The sequence below is a fragment of the Saccostrea echinata genome, unplaced genomic scaffold, assembly GCF_033153115.1.
Source record: "Saccostrea echinata isolate AGI-Se365-2 ecotype Australia unplaced genomic scaffold, CSIRO_AGI_Sech_v1 ptg000023l, whole genome shotgun sequence".
Lineage (NCBI taxonomy): Eukaryota > Metazoa > Mollusca > Bivalvia > Ostreida > Ostreidae > Saccostrea > Saccostrea echinata.
This window is the reverse complement of record NW_026889772.1, coordinates 12124816-12144386: the sequence shown is the minus strand read 5'-3', so window position 1 is coordinate 12144386 and position 19571 is coordinate 12124816. Positions and strand designations below refer to the sequence as shown.

At 33.1% G+C, this 19571-nt stretch overlaps 1 protein-coding gene across 3 annotated transcripts in view; it reads right to left on the bottom strand.

The window, feature by feature from the left end:
- The window catches only part of LOC133191205 (uncharacterized protein C8orf34 homolog), a 34197-nt gene extending 14710 nt beyond the window's left edge, over positions 1-19487 (bottom strand). For 2 of the 3 annotated variants that reach the window (XM_061326940.1, XM_061326939.1), the window contains exons 1-9: positions 19355-19487; positions 17798-17939; positions 17248-17307; positions 15847-15936; positions 11924-12076; positions 6622-6782; positions 5309-5442; positions 3839-3993; positions 188-255 (exon numbers count right to left, since the gene is read on the bottom strand). In XM_061326940.1, coding sequence (XP_061182924.1) covers positions 188-255; positions 3839-3993; positions 5309-5442; positions 6622-6782; positions 11924-12076; positions 15847-15936; positions 17248-17307; positions 17798-17939; positions 19355-19471 — 1080 coding nt within the window. In that variant the 5' untranslated portion in view covers positions 19472-19487. The remainder of the gene's footprint in view (positions 1-187; positions 256-3838; positions 3994-5308; positions 5443-6621; positions 6783-11923; positions 12077-15846; positions 15937-17247; positions 17308-17797; positions 17940-19354) is intronic. The other variant, XM_061326941.1, reaches the window with a different exon arrangement.
- Between the last annotated feature and the right edge of the window lie 84 nt (positions 19488-19571).

Here is a 19571-nt window from a genome sequence, read left to right as displayed (position 1 = left end):
ATTCAACACAAGACCAATACCATTAATAAGTATGGAATAAATCCTATTTTACATAATTGGTTTTATTTTTTTATTACATATCTCACTATGTGAGATTAAATTAATGATTATTTAATTCAGTCAAAAAATTAATCTGATGTTAAATCTAAAAAATATGATATCCTAGAATGTTGTAAACATGACTTACTCGACTGAGCTTATAGCCAGATTTAGGAATTTTTGTCACACCTTCATTTAGCAGGTCATCAGCATCCTCTACAAAAACACAGAGATTAATATCAGAGGAATAACAAATAAACATCATAAAATGTAATACAAACCAGACTTAATGTCAGACTAATTATAAAAATTAATTCTATACATTTAGTGGCAAAACTGTTCAATGAAATTAAAAGTCAAAAGCAAAGAGTTCAATAACATGTCTAGAAGAAGTTCTTCTAGAAGAAGTCTACATCTATAAATATTTGATTCAAATCAGAAACTAGTTCAAACGTAGCATTCAACCATAGGAAATAACCTAGGATACATACATTCAAAATGTAAATGATGAATTTGATGTCATAACTACTTGAACTCATATTTCATTTAAATGAAATACAAACATGAACAAAAGGCAGTAATTTGAAATTATGAAAATTAATACAAAATAAAATCAGACAAAAGGGAAAAAAGGACTGGCATTTTGGATGATTTCAGCAATTCTATTTTTAATAATTACACAAGGCAAAATGGTTCCCTGAAATTAAAACTTCTTAAGAGTATAATTTAATCAACACTTACTCAAAGCGTTCTGATAAAAACTGCATGACCTGAGTAGCATTTTGAAGCACTTTTAAGTGATTATTCTATATTTAATAACAACTGCAGTAGCTTTTATCGAGCTCAAACTATATGAATCAGCAGAATTATGAATGTAGTCAACACTTGTACCACGTTGTGTTTCAGTAAAATAAACACTGCAAAAGATGTACATTTTTAAGCATTCCTGAGATGTTAGATCAAAACTATAGGAAAATATCATCAAAAAATAATTTAACAGACTGTCTAAGCTATTCATAACAAGGCAACACATTGAATTATAATCAAAAACCTACAAATACAACTGTGTACATGTATCTATATGTATCTTCATGCGATCTGACTATATACCAAGTTTTATTAAAAGCAAACATAAACCCTAGGAAGAGTAGCATTATAAAAAAATTGCTTCCAGATAGACCAGAAGTCTCTGTCGAGACTGTAGCTCTACTGGTTTGTACTTATAACAAAGGAAGAGAAAAGTAGCACTTGGACTTGAAACTTTGCAACAGCAATAAATAAATAATAATCCTTGTTTTACTCTCTTTTTGTTGCAAGATGAATTGCAATCAGACTAAAACTGTAGAAAGAGTAGCCTTTAAAAAGAATTTTAGAGAAATTTTGATTCTAGTTACCATGGCAACATCATTCATCAAATCAAAAAAAAAAAATAAAGACTAATATGTACCTCAGTGTAGTCTACTTGCATGCCATGTTATATTAAAATCAGACCAAACTGTAGGCGAAGTAATATTTTGTTTGTTGTTTAAGGTCCCTCTCAAGAATTTTTCACTCATGGAGACGCCACCACTTGCCGGTGGAGAGCTGCAAATTTTGACCCATGCTCGGCACTCAGGGCCATTGAGCAGTAAGAGATCTTTTTCGTGCCAGCACCTACTGCGACACGGGACCTCGGTTTATACGGTCTCATCCGAAGGACTGGTCTCCATGTCCCACAGTGGGATTTGAACCCGCAACATAAGGATCAATTCCTTACTCTGCGACTCTGCAGCAAACATTCTACCACTGCGCCACGCGGGTGACAAGTAATGTTTTGAAAATATGTCAAAGAAATTTCAGCTTTTTTGTAACCATGGCAACACTTCACAAAATCAAAAAATGGATATACAGAATTATGTATCTTGGTGTAATTTACTTGTGTGCTAAGTTATATTGAAATGAGACCAAAACTGTAGGAGGAGTAGAGTTTTGAAAGTATTTCACAGAAATTTCTATATTTAGTAACCATGGCAACACCATTCATTGAAATCAAAAACTCATCTACAGAATTATGTATCTTAGTGTAGTCTACTTGTGTGCCAAGTAATATTGAAATCAAACCAAAACTGTAGGTGGAGTAGCATTTTGAAAGTTCCACAGAAATTTCTATTTTTAGTAACCATGGCAACACCATTAATCGAAATCAAAAACCGATACACAGAATTATGTATCTTAGTGTAGTCTACTTGTGTGCCATGTTTGTTGAAATCAGACCAAAACTGTAGAAGGAGTAGCATTTTGAAAGTATTTCACAGAAATTTCTATTTTTAGTAACTATGGCAACATCATTAATTGAAATCAAAAACCAATACATAGAATTATGTACCTTAGTGTAGTCTTCTTGTGTGCCATGTTATATTGAAATCAGACAAAAATTGTAGGAGGAGTAGCATTTTGAAAGTATTTCACATAAATTTCTATTTTTAATAACCATGGCAACATCGTTCACTGAAATCAAAAACCGATATATAGAATTATGTATCTTAGTGTAGTGTACTTGTGTGCCAAGTTATATTGAAATCAGACCAAAACTGTAGGAGTAGTAGCATTTTGAAAGTATTTCACAAAAATTTCTATTTTTAGTAACCATGGCAACACCGTTCATCGAAATCAGAAACTGATATACAGAATTATGAATCTTAGTGTAGTGTACTTGTGTGCCAAGTTATATTGAAATCAGACCAAAACTGTAGGAGGAGTAGCATTTTGAAAAATTGTTTACAGACAGACAGATGGATGAACAGACAGAAAGACGGACGGACGACATACAACTTACTATCGCTTAAGGTCAAGATCTAGTAAATAACCTTAGACTGTCTTTTTGGTGCTAGATCCATTATGACGTCATAATTGATTTAAGCTTAATTTTTCCCGTATTTTACGGTTGTAATAGAATTATGTAGAAAATGAAGCATTTTCATTGTATTCAGTTTGAAATCATGTCAAAAGTAACCCCGATATCTATATTCAGTTTAATGTCATTTTGAAGTAGAGGTTAAGAAGAAACGAATTACCGTTTTCTGAAAGATTGTAGGCAATATTGATACATGTCTTTTTTCTGAGATGGAGAAAACTCCGAAATTTATACCTGACTTCCTTCGTTTTTCATTAAAAATTACAGTTTAATATATGTTTTTTCGTGTAGTCTATCAAAAAATTATGTCCCGAAATACCTTATTTTTGCAAGCTATATTTGTAAAGGATCATTAAAAGAACTCGTTTCTCAAATTTGAAAAATCTGTAGGCACCTTTCATTTACTAGATCTTGACCTTAAGCTCTTCTTATCTCTGACCAGTAGAGCTAACAAGAGATCGATGGCTAAATAGACATCTACAAGCAGGCTTGCAAATAAACACTTGCCCACTTGTAGTTGCAAGTATAATAATGTTCGTGGGCGACCAATTCTCGAGAATGTTATTGCCCCTGTAGTTAGTAAGAATTTCATTGGAATTTTTCCAATCACATCAACTTTATTATGAAATGGTGTTGAAATCAGCAGAAAAATGAAAGACTGTGGACAGCAAACATTATGATATGAAAAGATCAAGATTTTTTTTTTCATTTTGAATTCTCCACTTTTTTTTCACTAATTAAGTGGAAAAAAATAAGTGGGCCCAAAAATATCAATGTGAGCTATTAAAACTTGTGAAGTTGGGGGACCACATGGCATCCTAAGGTTTCAAAAGTTATTAGTATGGGGGATATTATACATGTATATGTAAGTATTTTATAAGCTCCTCTGACCAGTATAAGTCTTACCCAGTAACTCGAGTGCCTCATCCTCTTCCTCCAAACCTTCCCCATTCTCCTCATATCCAGAATCACTAGATTTAGGATCCGAATTCTGTACTAATTCCTCTAACTCTTTTCTGTGTTTTTTGGCATCAACTCTTCTACCCCTTACATGACCAGAACTGCAAATGGTTCGCAAAAAAAAATCAAAGTATTAAACATTTCAAGGAATATATATCTTGAGGCTTTAATTAACATTTATGTGCTGTCAGGGAAGAACAACAAATGATTTTTTTCCTGCCTCTATTCTAATATAAATAAATATTTGTTTCCAAAAATGTCTTAATTATTTCACTGCATTATAAACTGGATTACTTTATTTGATTTAAGGCAAATTCATAATGAAAAAAAATTAGTTTAAGAAATGGCCTTATGGCCTCAGGCAAAGAGTTTGGTTCTTGGGTCTAACAAAAAACACTTTGCCCTCGATCCAAGACAATAAACAGACTTTCTACAAAAACATTATAGGCCCCTTATTGTTGCTGCTCTCTAATTTACATGACTGACTTTCTATAAGGACATCTTTTTGCCTCCTGACACCTTTCACTTTATCAGTATTTTTATCTGATCAATTATTTCTATGTACAATTACATAAATGAAGCATCTGTATTACTGAAATGTAATTCTATATTAGTAATTGGTAGATATGGGTGAATTCAAAAACAATGACCAGAAAATTTTATTTTATTTTTAAAAATTTAAGTGACCATAACATATTTTTCAATTACATACTGATAAAAATTTCTCCATGTTGGTTAGCAAAACATCAAAAGTTGCACTCGATCCAAACATAAATGGCTATATATGCACAGATACTCAACTCCCATTAATGCTGCTTGTGATTCATATAAAATCAAAAGCTTTTAAATGGTATATAAGTTATTATTTACATTTTTTTAATTCTTTTTTCATTTAATTGTCATACAGATTTTTTAAATCAATGTTTTTTGGCAACACTATATTTTTTCTTTTGCACTCCATTTTTTTCATGACCATAACTTGGTCATGCAAACAAAAGTTAACAGTCTAAACTTAAAGCTCAGTATACTGAATTTTATCAGGAAAGTCTTTATTTTCAACATAAACCATTATTATTTATTTCACAGATCTTCAAAATATATTATATTTTCATATTGTTGCACTCCTGACATTTTAGCATCTTTTTAGTGACCTAAAATACATGTAGCAATGGGATATTTGGCAGGTATTGAGCCAATATGATAAATCAAAATACATATGCTGAGTCATAGAAATTTATTCACATTGCCTGTATATTTAGTGCAGGTTGATAAAAATGTGTCTAATCATTTTTTTAAACTAACCCGCATACATTGAAACCTAAAATTTGTTCCCTACAAATTTCTTTCAGAAGATGAAGCACCAAGATTATCAAGGCCGAACTACATATTTTTTCTGATCATTTGGTATAACTTTACCTCACAAGATTTTGGTCTGTTTTTTCACTGCCTTCAGTTTTGTTGTTCATTAGCTCCCCTGCCAAAGGATCATCTTCACTGAGGAGAGTTTTTGGCCCTCTGTATACGCCACTTGTAAAGGTATCCTCATCACCCTACAATGAATTAAAGATGCCCTCATCACCCTACAATAAATTAAAGTTGTCCTCATCACCCTTCAATGAATTAAAGGGTGTCCTCATCACCCTAAAAGGAATTAAAGTTGTCCTCATCACCCTACAATAAATTAAATGTGTCTTCATCTACCTACAAAAAATTAAAGGTGTCCTCATTATCCTTCAATGAATTAAAGATGTCCTCATCATCCTACAATGAATTAAAGGTGTTCTCATCACCCTACAATGAATAAAAAGTGTCCTCACTACCCTTCAATGAATTAAAGGTATCCTCATCTACCTATAGTGAATTAAAGGTGTCCTCATCACCCTAGTATAATGAATTAAAGGGTGTCCTCAACACCCTACAATGAATTAAATGTATCCTCATAACCCTACAATGAATTAAAGGAGTCCTCATCACCCTACAATGATTTAAAGGAGTCCTCATAACCCTACAATGAATTAAAGGAGTCCTTACATTATATTCATTGATTACCAACAGATATTGTATCCTTTGATGCCCCTTTTGTAAGAACTTTGCAGATATATTCAATATAATAATCATATCATCATCACTTGTTGAAATAGATGATATATACATATTTACATTTCCAATATCTTTGTCTGAGATAAATTTTCAAATAGTAAAAACACTTTATTTCTACATAAATCTACTGGTTCATCGATAGGCATGGTGAAAAAAAATCAAGTGCGGGGCGGGACAAATAGAGACAGAAGCGGGGCTTGTAGCACTTGAATTTGCAGAGTGAAGAGCATGTAAATATAAGGAATAACTGTCAGATTTTTTGGTTTCATGACGATGATCAATCGATTGGCTTGCGCGATAATTTTATGCATAAACACCTTCGGCTTGTTTACCCCAAGCCCTAATATGGCACAGGTATATTTACTTACCTCCCAGCCCCTCCCCAAATCCTACTGTGGTCAATGTATTCATACCACTAGCCCTACTGTGGGCCATGTGTATTTACCCCTAGCTTACCGAGGTTCAGCTGTGTTTACCTCTAGTCCTACTTATGTCTAGGTTTACTCACACCTAGCCCTAATGTGATCGTTTACCCCCCAGTCCTACTAAGGCCCAGGTATACTAACCCCTTGCCCTAATGTGGCTCCACTATGTTTACCCCATCCCTACTATTGTCCAGGTATACTTACCCCAAGTCCTACTGTAGCCCAGGTATGCTTTGCATCTGTTAACACCTCTCTCTTCTTAGGTACACTTTTCATCTCCTCTGAATTTCCATCAAATAAATCGTCAAAGCTGGTCTTCCCCACCTTAGTGTCAGGGTTCCAGTTCTGTTTGGGTTGCTTTCTTCCTATATCAAAATAAACAACACAATGTGGGCTAACAGTTTATGACAGTCACTGTTCCTGCTTCCATGCATCTATTAAACATTAATATTACCCAAAAACATGAACCTACTAATAATTTACAATTTTATTTTGAAGTATTTGTATCAAATGTATATCTGTGCACTTAATAAGTATGTATACATGTATTATCTTCATTTTATTTTTTCAGTACCCCTCTGTATCTAGTATGATAGACTCTTAATGAAGCATTTGGTCAATTGCTGGCATATCACAACTAATTAGGATGGTTTTGGCAATATGTGACTGAATAATTCCTAGCTCTCTGATTGACTGAGATCCGACGTTGTAGAACAAGAGACCCAAGGGCCAACGGTCACCTGAGTATAATACAACACTGTAAAAAATCCATAGAAGTATAGATCTATAACAAAACAAACTAAAAGCAAAATTTTTATGCAAAATAGGTGTCTAAAGTATTCTGTAGAATAGCCTATGCTGAACATTTGTAAGATTTACCATTTCCTTAGCACTATTATCCTATTAAGTCTGCCAAGAATCTTTTTTTAAGCAACTGCCGATCGCTTCAGAATATTACAATTTTCTTTGTCTGTTCTGGTATACCTTTACTCTGCTCAAATCTCTTTAAAACTTGCTGATGGTATATCTAGATCTATCAAGACTTAAAATAACTGTCAGTTATTTTAAGAAGAAAGATGGCATGGTTTACATCATTTAATCATTAATAAAATCACAAATAAAACAATTGTTGCTGTTTTTTCAGTCAATGATACGATGATTTAGCAACCCTGAAATACAATATTCAACTCGTCCTTCGAGCCCGGTGATTATTGTACTCTTCAAATGGCTAAATCATTGTATTGACCTCGAAAACAGCAATAATTGTATAGTGTCATCAAACTGTTGCATGCAGCTAATATTTACCCATGCAGTACACTCACTGCAATTTGTCTGAGATTAATTGCATGGGATACAATTGCAGCATGTGTGTTCTAACCTTTAGTCTGATCATGCAGAAAACAGAAACAAATGGGGCCATTTTTGCAGGGAAAAAAACCCACTTCGTTTGCCATTAGTAGCATGCTTTTATATTAGAGAGACATACAGAGTAACCATTCCTGTGTTGATTCTGCAATGCTGAAGAACCCACTACCTCCAATATCATTTTGCAAACTTCATTTTAATTCAACACAAAAAAGAAATTCTTTTAATTTAATAAGTATTTCATAAATGGATGATAATTTAAAGCTTTAGTGCAATGAAATAAACATCTGTTGTTAGTGTTGTTGGTTTTGACATGACGCAAATCAATGATTACATGTAAATTAAATCTAATTTTCACCTTTCTATTTCCCTCTCTTCATGCTAATTTTAATTGTTTTGATGTCATAACAGTTATCCAGATGTCATACTGACGTAGGATATATGTATTTACTTCAGAAAATTATATATAATCAACTACCTCCCACAATACTTTACATCAGCTTGCTTAAAAACATGTGTTTGTATGTTTAATTATTAATAAGTAATCAAATTCATATGGATTAAAAACCCAAGCCTGTGGTTATGTCTCAAAGAAAAAAAATACACTAAGTCTTATAAATTCTTAACTAAATGTAAACAAGTTTTCAATTACCTATGTTATGTATTTATAATTATAAATATTTTTAAGCTATATATAGTTACATATGACATTTCCACAGAGAATGGGCAGTTTCTGTTCAGCATAAATTGAAGTACATACACTAGACAAAATTGCTAACGCACCACTTTTTATTAATTCTTCTTTGTGAATTGAACATTTGTCTAATTGGTACTGTTATATTTAATATGCCATCCTTTCAAATACAGTGTAATTGACAATTGTCTTGGAGTCATGACAAGACCCTTAAATGGCCTTTTTGTCCAAAAACCAATTTCCCAACGTGTACTGCGCACCGCTTTTGCCCAGGTATGAAGTTGGTGATTACCAATTATGGTCCGAGATGTTGCACAATAAGCAGTCTCCCAGTTCAAAATTAAACAATATACAGTGATTGTCTATCATATTGCCTAGTATCCATCCATTGCCTTGGTGTCCATACCCAGTCCACCCAACTTCCTGTTGCCCCAATTTTGTGGAACCTTCAAAGAAATTTGCTAACTTTAAGTGGGGATCAGGGGTTAACCCCCCCCCCCTAAGCACCTGAGTTTTAGGACAGGAATTCTTTATTTATCCTAGCTCCTTCACTCAAAACACTCTTTTGACTGTTGGAAGTCATAATCACTATGATAATACATATACTAATCAATTACTGAGACTATGCAGCAACTGCTTTTCAAACAACATACAGTAATGTACTGTGGATACTAAGTCCTTCCACTAAACTTCTAATTATTGTGTCATATTCTCTTCTGTGGGGCTTTTTTTCTGGGGAGGGGAGGGGGACAGTAGAAGGCAGGGTTCTGGGGGCTGCATTGAAGCCCCCTGTTGGTCCAGGGCAAAGCCCTGGTGGGGGTCAGGGGGGCTGTCAAATTCTTACAAATAAGAGGTGTTTTTTCCCTCAATTTTAGGATAATGGACATATAAGTTCTACATACATGTATTTGTTTATTTATTTGTTACATAGACATTATAAAAAAAAATCAAATGGGGGGGGGGGGGGGGCTCAGGTTGGATCCGCCTTTGTTCTTCATCATGCTATATTTGCTGCAACACAAGAACTTAGTTTAAGGTCTCAATCACAGGACTTGCTTTTTCCACTTCAAATGCTTAGCACAGGGAATACACTGGGTGGGTATACCACTCACTAAAACACCTTCTTTTGGCAACTGAACTATGGCACCTAGTAGGTTTTTATTTTGTTTGCCATATACATTGATTTTATTTAGGAAATACTTGTAAGGGTCATCATATAATCTAGCCTAATTGTATTGAAAAGGGTGCTTAAATAAGCAATCAAAGTACAGTAACACACTAGCTTCCTGGTTTATATCTAGATCTCTATATCTCGATTCAACAAATAAAACCATGTTATATAAGCTTCATTTTGTTTTACCATGTTTACCTTGGAAGATGCCTTGGCTGCCTAAATGGTAGTTGCGGACATGTATTTCATATACTAACAGCTGTTATCAATATTTTCAGTCATTTACACCTTAATTACATCAAAAAAGGCAGCAGGAAATGTCAATTCTCTATCATTTATTTATCCTGTTGTATTTCATTGGCTTATAATCTTTATAGCTCAATAAAGAAATGTATATGATAAGTGTTTCATATGGCCCCTTAAAACTAATATCTTAATTTTATTTCATATATATAGGTTTACATTGTACAGCTATATATACACACAGCGTTTATTTGTGATTTTCAATTTGATCAAAAGGCCATTAATTTAGAAATACATGTATGACATCAGGAAGTTCACCTTTTCCTGCCATTTAAGCATATTTTGTATAAAATTGCTTATTTTCAAGCAGTGTTTCTTCCAGAAAATACTGAGCAAAGCTTTGAACAAACTTTATATTTTCACCAAAGATGTATCTATCCAAGACTATATATTATAATTACTAACATAAAAATTTTGCTTGTTCAAAGCTGTGCTCTCTGTTTCCCACTGGAAAAATGTCAAGAAAAAAGCACATTTTGTCTTATTTTGATTGGATTGCAAAATTAGCATCATTTCTACATCATTTACAGCCATTCAATGAGTACACATAAATGAGCCAAATGTGTTGAAAATATCTCCAATATAAACTCTTCAACAAAATAAAAACAATTTATCATACCTGAATTACATTTAAAAATGTTGATTTATGGGGGCCAAAATTGACTCTTGTCTTATAAAATCCTTTAAAATTGGATTAAGAATCTATGGACTGAGGATTCCATCTTCATGGCTTAGTAATTCTAAGATTTGATTAAAGGGGCTTGGACACTGATTTGAAGTTAATATTTTCTTAAATATGCAATATAATATTATGACTTACATGTTGCTGGAGCATTTCCAATCGATATAATTTAAAAGCTTGTTAAGAAACTTCTTTTATCTGAAAATTACCAAAATTATAAATTTTGAGATGGGTTTGATTGACACATATCAATGCACTTTCCATTCTTGTAAGGATTCAATTCCTGCAGGGTTTTTCTTCCATCTGCATTTTTTATTTTTTAAATTATGGATATTTTAAAGTATAAAAAGGAGAAAGGGGGATAAAGAATCTCTCTACATCTTTTTTTTTTCATTTCTCAAGCACATAAAATGACCATAAATTTTAAACTCATGACTATAAAAATTAACGGTTTGCTTAAATATGATTTATTTACTACTTACAGGAAAATTACCTCTAAATAGTATATCCTCAATCCTATTTTGAAAGAAAATTCTATCCTTATGTAGAAGTTCAGGCTATACAGACCGTGGATATCAACCTGGGTAGCTCAGTAGTAGAGCACCTGACTAGTAATACAGGGGTCCCAGGTTCGATTCCCAGTCCAACCATACATTTTCTCCTTTCCTACTACACTGTCTTAAAAAAAATTAGCTATTGGCAACACAGAGGCCAAACACTAGATTTTACATGTAGTCTCACTGCTGAGGAAAACCAACATTAAAATATGCAGTTTATGCACACATCTTTTTGTCAAAGTCAAAATAATTCCTAATTTTTGTCTTATGATCAATGACCATAAAGATTGATCGGTTGATGCTTTGAGGGAGTCAATAAAATTATTTCAACCAAACAAATCCCAGGGATAACCTACTTTGAAACTTCTTCATATTTTCCTAATTAACAATGTACATTGCAGAATATGAAAATATAATTTTGAAATTTAAGAACAACCATAGAATAGATGTGTTAAAATATACAAAATCAAACACATATGCTTAGATTATTATTCAACATCAATTTTTTTTTCATTTTCATTTTCCCTGCTTTTTTAATTCTTTGTTATGATTGTTTAATGAACAGAGCTGGTACAAAACAAACATTATGTTATGAGACACATATACATGTATGTACTACGTGTAGTGCATAGAAATCTATATATGATCATTCTTACAAGCTAAATCATAACAGAACATAACACAATACCTAGGACTCAATCACCAAGGCATCATGCTAAGATTTCTAAAATAACCTGGCATAATTGGTTTCTGTTTAACACAAAGCACCTCCTGGAGATTATCTAGATCAGGGGCAAATGGGGTTTGCGGGTACCTGAGGGATGGAACTGGAGGTTTTCTTATTTCTTTGTGTTGGACCACCATCACACACAGCGAATCAGAAGAAGCTGAAAGGAATTGGATGTTGTTTTTCTTCTTCTTTAATGGATGTCTCCCATCCTACCCTACCTTCCTAACGTTACTCATGGTCTTCATTCCCTTAAATTACCTTCTTTTTGATGATAACATGAATTGAGATATGTCATACCAAATGTCACTGGCAATATCATGCTACTGATTTCATTTACTTTCCTCAAGAGTTGCACTGCTATCACCTTGACAAGATTTGTATAATGTATTCAACATTTCATGTCCTTGTGATCTTTTTGAGTTATGTTTGGGATTGTGATCTTTTGAGATACAATTGGTATAGTAATCTTTTGGGATATTAATGGGATTGTGATCTTCTGAGTTATGATTGGGATGGGATCTTCTGAGATGTGATTGGAATTGTGATCTTTTGAAAATGAATGGGATTGTAAATTTTTGAGATATGACTGGGATTGTGATCTTTTGAGATATGATTGGGATTGTGATCTCGAGAGATAGAGGGATTGTGATCTGTTGAGATATGGATGGGATTGTGATCTTTTGAGATATGATTGGGATTGTGATCTCGAGAGATAGAGGGATTGTGATCTGTTGAGATATGGATGGGATTGTGATCTGTTGTGATATGCTTGGGATTGTGATCTCGAGAGATAGAGGGATGTGATCTTTTAGATATGATTGGGATTGAGATCTTTTGAAATATGATTGGGAATCTAAAAATGCACCTCATGTGGACATTCAAAAAAAGTCTGTGTTAATTTCAAAGGTTACTAAAGTACAACTTAGACATAATTTCTTAAAAGATTTTAATAGCGATTCTCTGTAACCACTTAAACTTCTTTGCCACGCATGGTCACTGATTTTGATGAAACTTTGCCCATTATTACAACTTGACACCAGAAACATATATTAAATAAAATTTCATTGCTATGTGTCTTGGTTGCCATGGTAACAGCCAGAAAAGTTGAAAAAATTGAGATTTTCAGCTTCTTTGAATCTTTATTACACCTTAATAAAGACTAAGAAAAACAAACAAACCATTCTCCCAAAAACATGACACCTTGTTGCCACTTATGCTATAAAGAAACTATTTAGAATTTATCTCTTAGTAAGTGGTAACCATGGGTACATTTGGAATACATTTTAGATGCTGAAAAATGCTGAAAAACGCTCAATATTCACCAATGATAGATGTTACATGATCAAAGTCAATCAACAACCTAAGAAAAACAATAAAAAATATTTGACCTTATGTAATTAGGTATTGGCAATATTATTCTAAAAATAACTTTCATGGTTGCCATGGTAACACAGCGTAACCATGCAAAATCTGTTGCAATGACTGGGTTAATGCTACTATCTTGAGGAAAAACAATAAAATTCATGACTAACACATATGCATCCTTGGAACCTTGCAACACCGACAACATAAGAAAAATTGGGATTAAATGTTACTTTGCATTGTAACCATGGAAACAACGTATCAGTTGTTTAAAGTGATATTTTTTGCTCCTTTAGGAATTTACTTACCTTTTAATCAAGAAACATATTATTTGACTCACCTTGAATACTACTTAACTGGTAGAACTAAAGTTGAATATCATATATTGATAAAGTTTGTTGAAAAATACAACACTGTTGCTATGGTTACCAAGAAGGGAAAATGTTCAATTTTGTTAATTTTATATCAATATTAAACCCTATGTGCCAGCTTTTTGCATCCAGTTAGAGATTGGGTGGTAGTCAAAATTCAAAGTCAGGTTAGTTGTTCATATGTATCAATCATAAAAGTTTTGGGAATCTACTTACAAGGGTGCGTATCCAAGGAAACAGAATATTTTTCAGATTTTTATGCATATTTTTCTGGCTAATTTCCATAGCAACGCTCTATTTAAAGAATTGAGTTTGAATTTTTTGAAATGTGAAAATTAGGGTAACACCAATGCCTTTAAAAATTGATCATCAGTTATATAGAAATATGCTTTTTAAAAAGATAGGATAAGATTAAAACACTAAGAGAGTAAATTTAAAATCCTTTCGAGGTAAATAAACCATAGCAACCGTTGCCATCCTATAAGAAATATCATATTTCGTCCTTGGTATATGATACAAGGACCTCTTGTCTATTATTTGCTTGCATTTCAACCTATAATTGTTTTTATTCTTAAGTATATGACTTTATAAAATTAATTGAACAAAATTATTACTTTTGAATACTTTGTTTCCATAGTAACGTATGTAATAGTTGATTTACCAAACATGTTTATCATGCATTTAAGACATCAGGCCTTCAACTTTCAGAAACAGTCATTGCCACTTGTTTGCTTTGCTGCAAACGTTAACTGGAGGACTCTAAACATATTGAAAAATGCCATTTTTCAAACGTTAGGACATGTTGCTATGGTAACCATGACACGTAGCAACCAATTTTTGCCTGATTTGAGTTTACGGTATCAAAGACTTTTATCATAGAGAGTTAGGAGAAATTCTGAGACTATGCGTGCCACAGCTCCTATATAAAAGTTCAAGTCATTACAGAGAATGGCTCTTAACATTTCATAACCCATTGACTTTGACCTAAAAACATAGATCATGATTAGGCCAGACACAATCTGTGACATGATTTCAACATTTAACAGCTTAGAAGCCTACACCTTTAAAAACTGTCCTTGACTCAAACAATGCAAACATTAATTCTGATATTGGAAATTACATGCTAAAGGCTGAATTCATTTTAATCCAGGGATCCAAAGTAATTCCTGGATATTTTTGTAATGGATGGACAGGCAGTTAGATGGATAGACAGAAGAGACCCATGGGCCACATCGCTAACCTGAGCTCTTTGGTTAGAGATAAACATTAATCAGTTCAGTACTAAAAAGTTTTAAATATATATTAAGTGGTCCTACCCTAACCCTAACTGATGATTTGAACAGACCTACTTCCATATTAATATGACTAATCATGACTTTGCTGTTCTTGAGAAGATTTCTAAAGAATTTTTCCCTATATATTCCAGTATAAAACACTGATTACCTAATGTGGCCTCATCCTAAACCCAGGGGTCATGATTTAAATGAATCTGAATCTACAATACCTGAGGATGCTTCTGTATTAATATGATTTATAATGGCTTTGCTGTTCTTGAGAAGGTGATTTTTAAAGATATTTTCTATAAATTCAATTGTAAAACTTTGATCCCCTGTTGTGCCCCCACCCTACCCCAGGGGTCATGACCTGAACAATCTTGAATCTATACTACCTGAGAATGCTTCTGTATTAATGTGACTAGACAGGGCCTAGGTATTCTTGAGAAAAAAAAAATTAAAATTTTTCATATATATTCCTATGTAAAACTTTGATGATCCCCTGTTATGGCCCACCCTATCCAGGGGGTCATGATTTGAACAAACTTGAATCTACAGTATGTAATGAAGCTCTCACATAAGTTTCATCTTTTCTGGCCCAGTGGTTCTTGAGAAGAAGATTTTTAAAAAATGCCACAAAATTTTCATGAATTCTTAATTATTTCATCTTGAAAGAGGGCGTGGCAGTTCCTATGAACAAACTTAAATCCCCTTTACCCAAGAATGATTTGTGGCAAGTTTGGTTGAAATTGGCCCCGTGGTTCTTTAGAAGAAGTTGAAAATGTGAAAATTTTACAGACAACACACGACAGACAGATGCCGGACACTTTTTGATCAGAAAAGCTCACTTGAGCCTTTGGCTCAGGTGAGCTAAAAATGAGACATTTTATTACATTTTGATATTGATTTCTCTGTCTTACCTTGTTTCATGGCTGAGAAGTCTTCAGACTTGGGCTTGACTTTCTTACTACTGGATAACCAGGGTTTGTCATAGGAGCGCTCCACTTCTCCTAATACAAATCAGCAGAAATTTCACATTTTACATTGTATATTTTTCATTTTAAACATGCACTTTTGCAAAACAACAGATCCAAGTGTTGCAACAAACAACAGATCCAATTAATCAACAAAGACCCAATGGTCTTAATTATTTATGGTTAAAAAAGTTTTTTTTCATCTATAAAGACTATAAATGTATTGCCATGTAACACTTTGAACCTCTGTTGTAAACTGCTAAAGGGGCCAAACTTTGAAAAAAAGTAAATCTGTACTTTGTGAGAAACTTGCATATTCATTATCAAGGGATTTTTCTTTCCTCCTAATTGCTCTAATTGCTCCCTCATCCCTGCTGTAAGGGTCAAGATTAGAAAAAATTGAGGACATTTGAATATGAACATATGACTATCTGTAGACTGTGTTATTCCTTAGAAGAATATATATTTTAAAAAAACTTAGAATCCCTTTGTGGCCATGGGCTGAATAAATCCTTTGAATCTACTCTTTTCTTAAAAAAGAATGGTTGCACATAAATCTGTCAGTTATGGCTTTGGAATTCTTTAAAGAATTCTTATATTTTGCTATTTTGCATTTTGTGGGATTAAGAAACTATTTTCTATTAATTAATGTCACTCAAAAAATACATTCAATACACATGTGGATGGCTCATGTGCTACATGAAATATGCTTGGATATGTCTTTTGGTTTATAGTTCATTTCCCTCATGAACTTTTTTAGCTTATCACTGATTATATCATTTATTTATCTTTACATTTCCAATAAATTTCCCCTATGATTCTTTACAAAATAGAAAACAGTTCATTTTCTCATGAACTACCATGAATGAGCATGAATATATTCAATTATTACGTCATAATACCGTACTTGATGTCAAAACTATAGTGCAAACTGTTTTGCTTTAAAAATGACAGTTGAATGGCATAATTTGTGGCAACTCAGCAGAAAAATAATGTTAATATAAGAAATGAATTTAAATTTTGAAAATTCATGAGGTACATGAACTACGGCACTTCATGTCAGCATATTTATCATGAAGTGCTAACACGCTTTATGAATAATATGCCGGCGTGAAGCGTCGTAGTTTATCTCCTTGTGAATCTTCAAAAATTAAATTCATTTCTTAAATGTATTTCTAATTTTTTTATTATTATTTACAGGTCAATACTGATGTACTGATTGGATTACAGTTAGATAAGGACAATATTAGTACATTGTATGGAGAGGATACTTATAGGCATTGCCTATTGTCCAATCCAATCAGATTTTCTGAATAAATATTGTCAAGTTCCAATATTAGTACACACCAATTGGTGAAGATCCCCATGTTGATGCTGTCTTCTTTATGTCAGGACTTCTGCTTCTGACTATAAAATTTAATGATTAAAAACACAAATATTAAGGTTGTAAAGAATAGGTCATGATCTTGCATTTCATGATAACAGTAACTAGTTGTTTGCATTTGAGATAGAGATAAAAAAAAAAACATCCCTGAGAACATCACTTCACCTTCACCTTTTGTCTCAAAGTAAAATAAAATATACATGTATATCATTCTGTCTATCAACATGGTTTATTTCTCACTTAAAAGAAAAAACATCTCCTAGTATCTGCATAATTTTCTACCTGTGGATTGAAAAGAAATTGTGATTCTGCGCAACTTTGATCCCATGGAAAAAAGTATATTTATAGTATATAAAAATTTCATAATTTCTCATATAATGAATTGTACCAATTTCTCTATTTATTCTCTCGAAGTCCTTACTTTCAAAAAAAAAAAAAAAAAAAAAAAAGAGTTCTATCATATGTTGCCATAAAAATGACCATGATGACAGATGCTACAGTTGTGAAAATTACCCATTCTTTCCGGGGAACTTCTTCTGACCCCCTGAGTCTTCAGGTCCCTGGGAGCCTCTAATCCTGCCTTCTTATGCAGAACTTTAATAAGATATACCAGTGGGTCATCAGGCTGGTCATGGAGAACTTTGTTCATGAGATTCTGAAAAATAAATTGATTCATGCTATTAATACACCTAGCAGTTGCCAAAAAGCATGAAGCAAAGGAGAAATATGCCAAGACAATGATATACAGTATGTGAGAAAGTATCCAGTGAACAAGTACATGTAATATCTGCAGTGCAAGTGTACGGGAGGGGAGGGGTTCAAATCAAGTCTATAAAATGAATTGGGTGATACTGGCAATTGCATATGCAAGGTAATGAAGTGACTGGGGGAGATAACTCTAATCTATGTACTAAGTACTGTGAACACTGAACAGGGAAAGGAATTCTGAATGTAGATAAAGTGGGTAAAAAAAACAAACAAACAAGAGAAAATATGTGTTGTCTTCACATGTATTAAAACTTTGGTTTGGCAGCAGAGCACAACCATTTTTTTTAGTTTTCTGCAGTAACCTAGAGACCCACAATGCAATGCAAATGCATCTCGCTGCTAACTACATTCTCAATGTAACAACAAAAATTCACCAAATAAAAAATTCACCTTAATTTAATGAATATTGCAGATACATGTAAATAGTAGAAGATTTAAACGTTCGTTGTTAAAATTTGCACTTTTCAGACTTCGTTATGTTAATGCAACTCACAAGCGACATCATATGAAGTCTGCCTCTAAACGTTCCAAATGTCTCATGCAGTTTGAAGAGGGGATCTAAGTTTAAACTGAATAGGTATCCAATAACACGCATCTGCACTCGCTCTCAGGGTCACACATAGATAGAATGTTCTATCGTTAAAATGATATTGTCCTACGGACCCGGTTTAACGATAGAATTTGTTCCGTGTATTCGCAATGTAGCAAAATAAACACGGGCGATAACTCGAACTCTGTGCATTTTCTATGAACAATCCAGAGAGTTCCGGATGTCAACATGGCGTTAAATTTGAAGCGAGGAAAAAACGTTGAGAAAATGAGTTGAATTTTCGTATTTATATGGATTATTTTTTAGGTTAAAAGGCATATACAATCTCAAAAAGGTTTGTTATGATTAATTTGGTAGTTATTTTCAGTGCAACTCCTTTTGTATTCTTCAAAATCATTTCGGAGTGGATCCACTCCGATTTGCTACATTGCAAGTATATGGGACGTATTCTAACTGTGGTGAGGGCTTGTCCCGAGACACAATTAGATTATTCTAACTAGGTCACACATCAAAATAATATTATGCAAAACATTTAGAAAATTTAAAAGGAGGACCCTGTTACACTTAGATTGCCATTAACTCCACCATGGAGTTTATTTCAAAATATTCATTAAAGGTTTTTGAAAATATACTTAATCAGTTTTATGAAAAAATTGAGGAAATTCTGGTTAGCTTACCCAACAACACGTTCATACAAGTTTGATACATCTTAATAATTTTTAAGGAACATAATACAATTGCTACTACTGCACCTCAAAAAGAGGACCGATCCTATGTCGGTCCATATATTGCTGCATTTTCTGAGGGCTTGCCATCACTTTTAATGATGCATTTGCATCTGTCAGACTCTGCAGTGTTTTGGAATTCATAAGCGGAAACGAAATTTAGTGCGACATCTAGTGTGCATATTTTGAACACTTTAAAATTTATGATCTAATTTTTGTTTCAGCCAACTTATTTGGATATTCT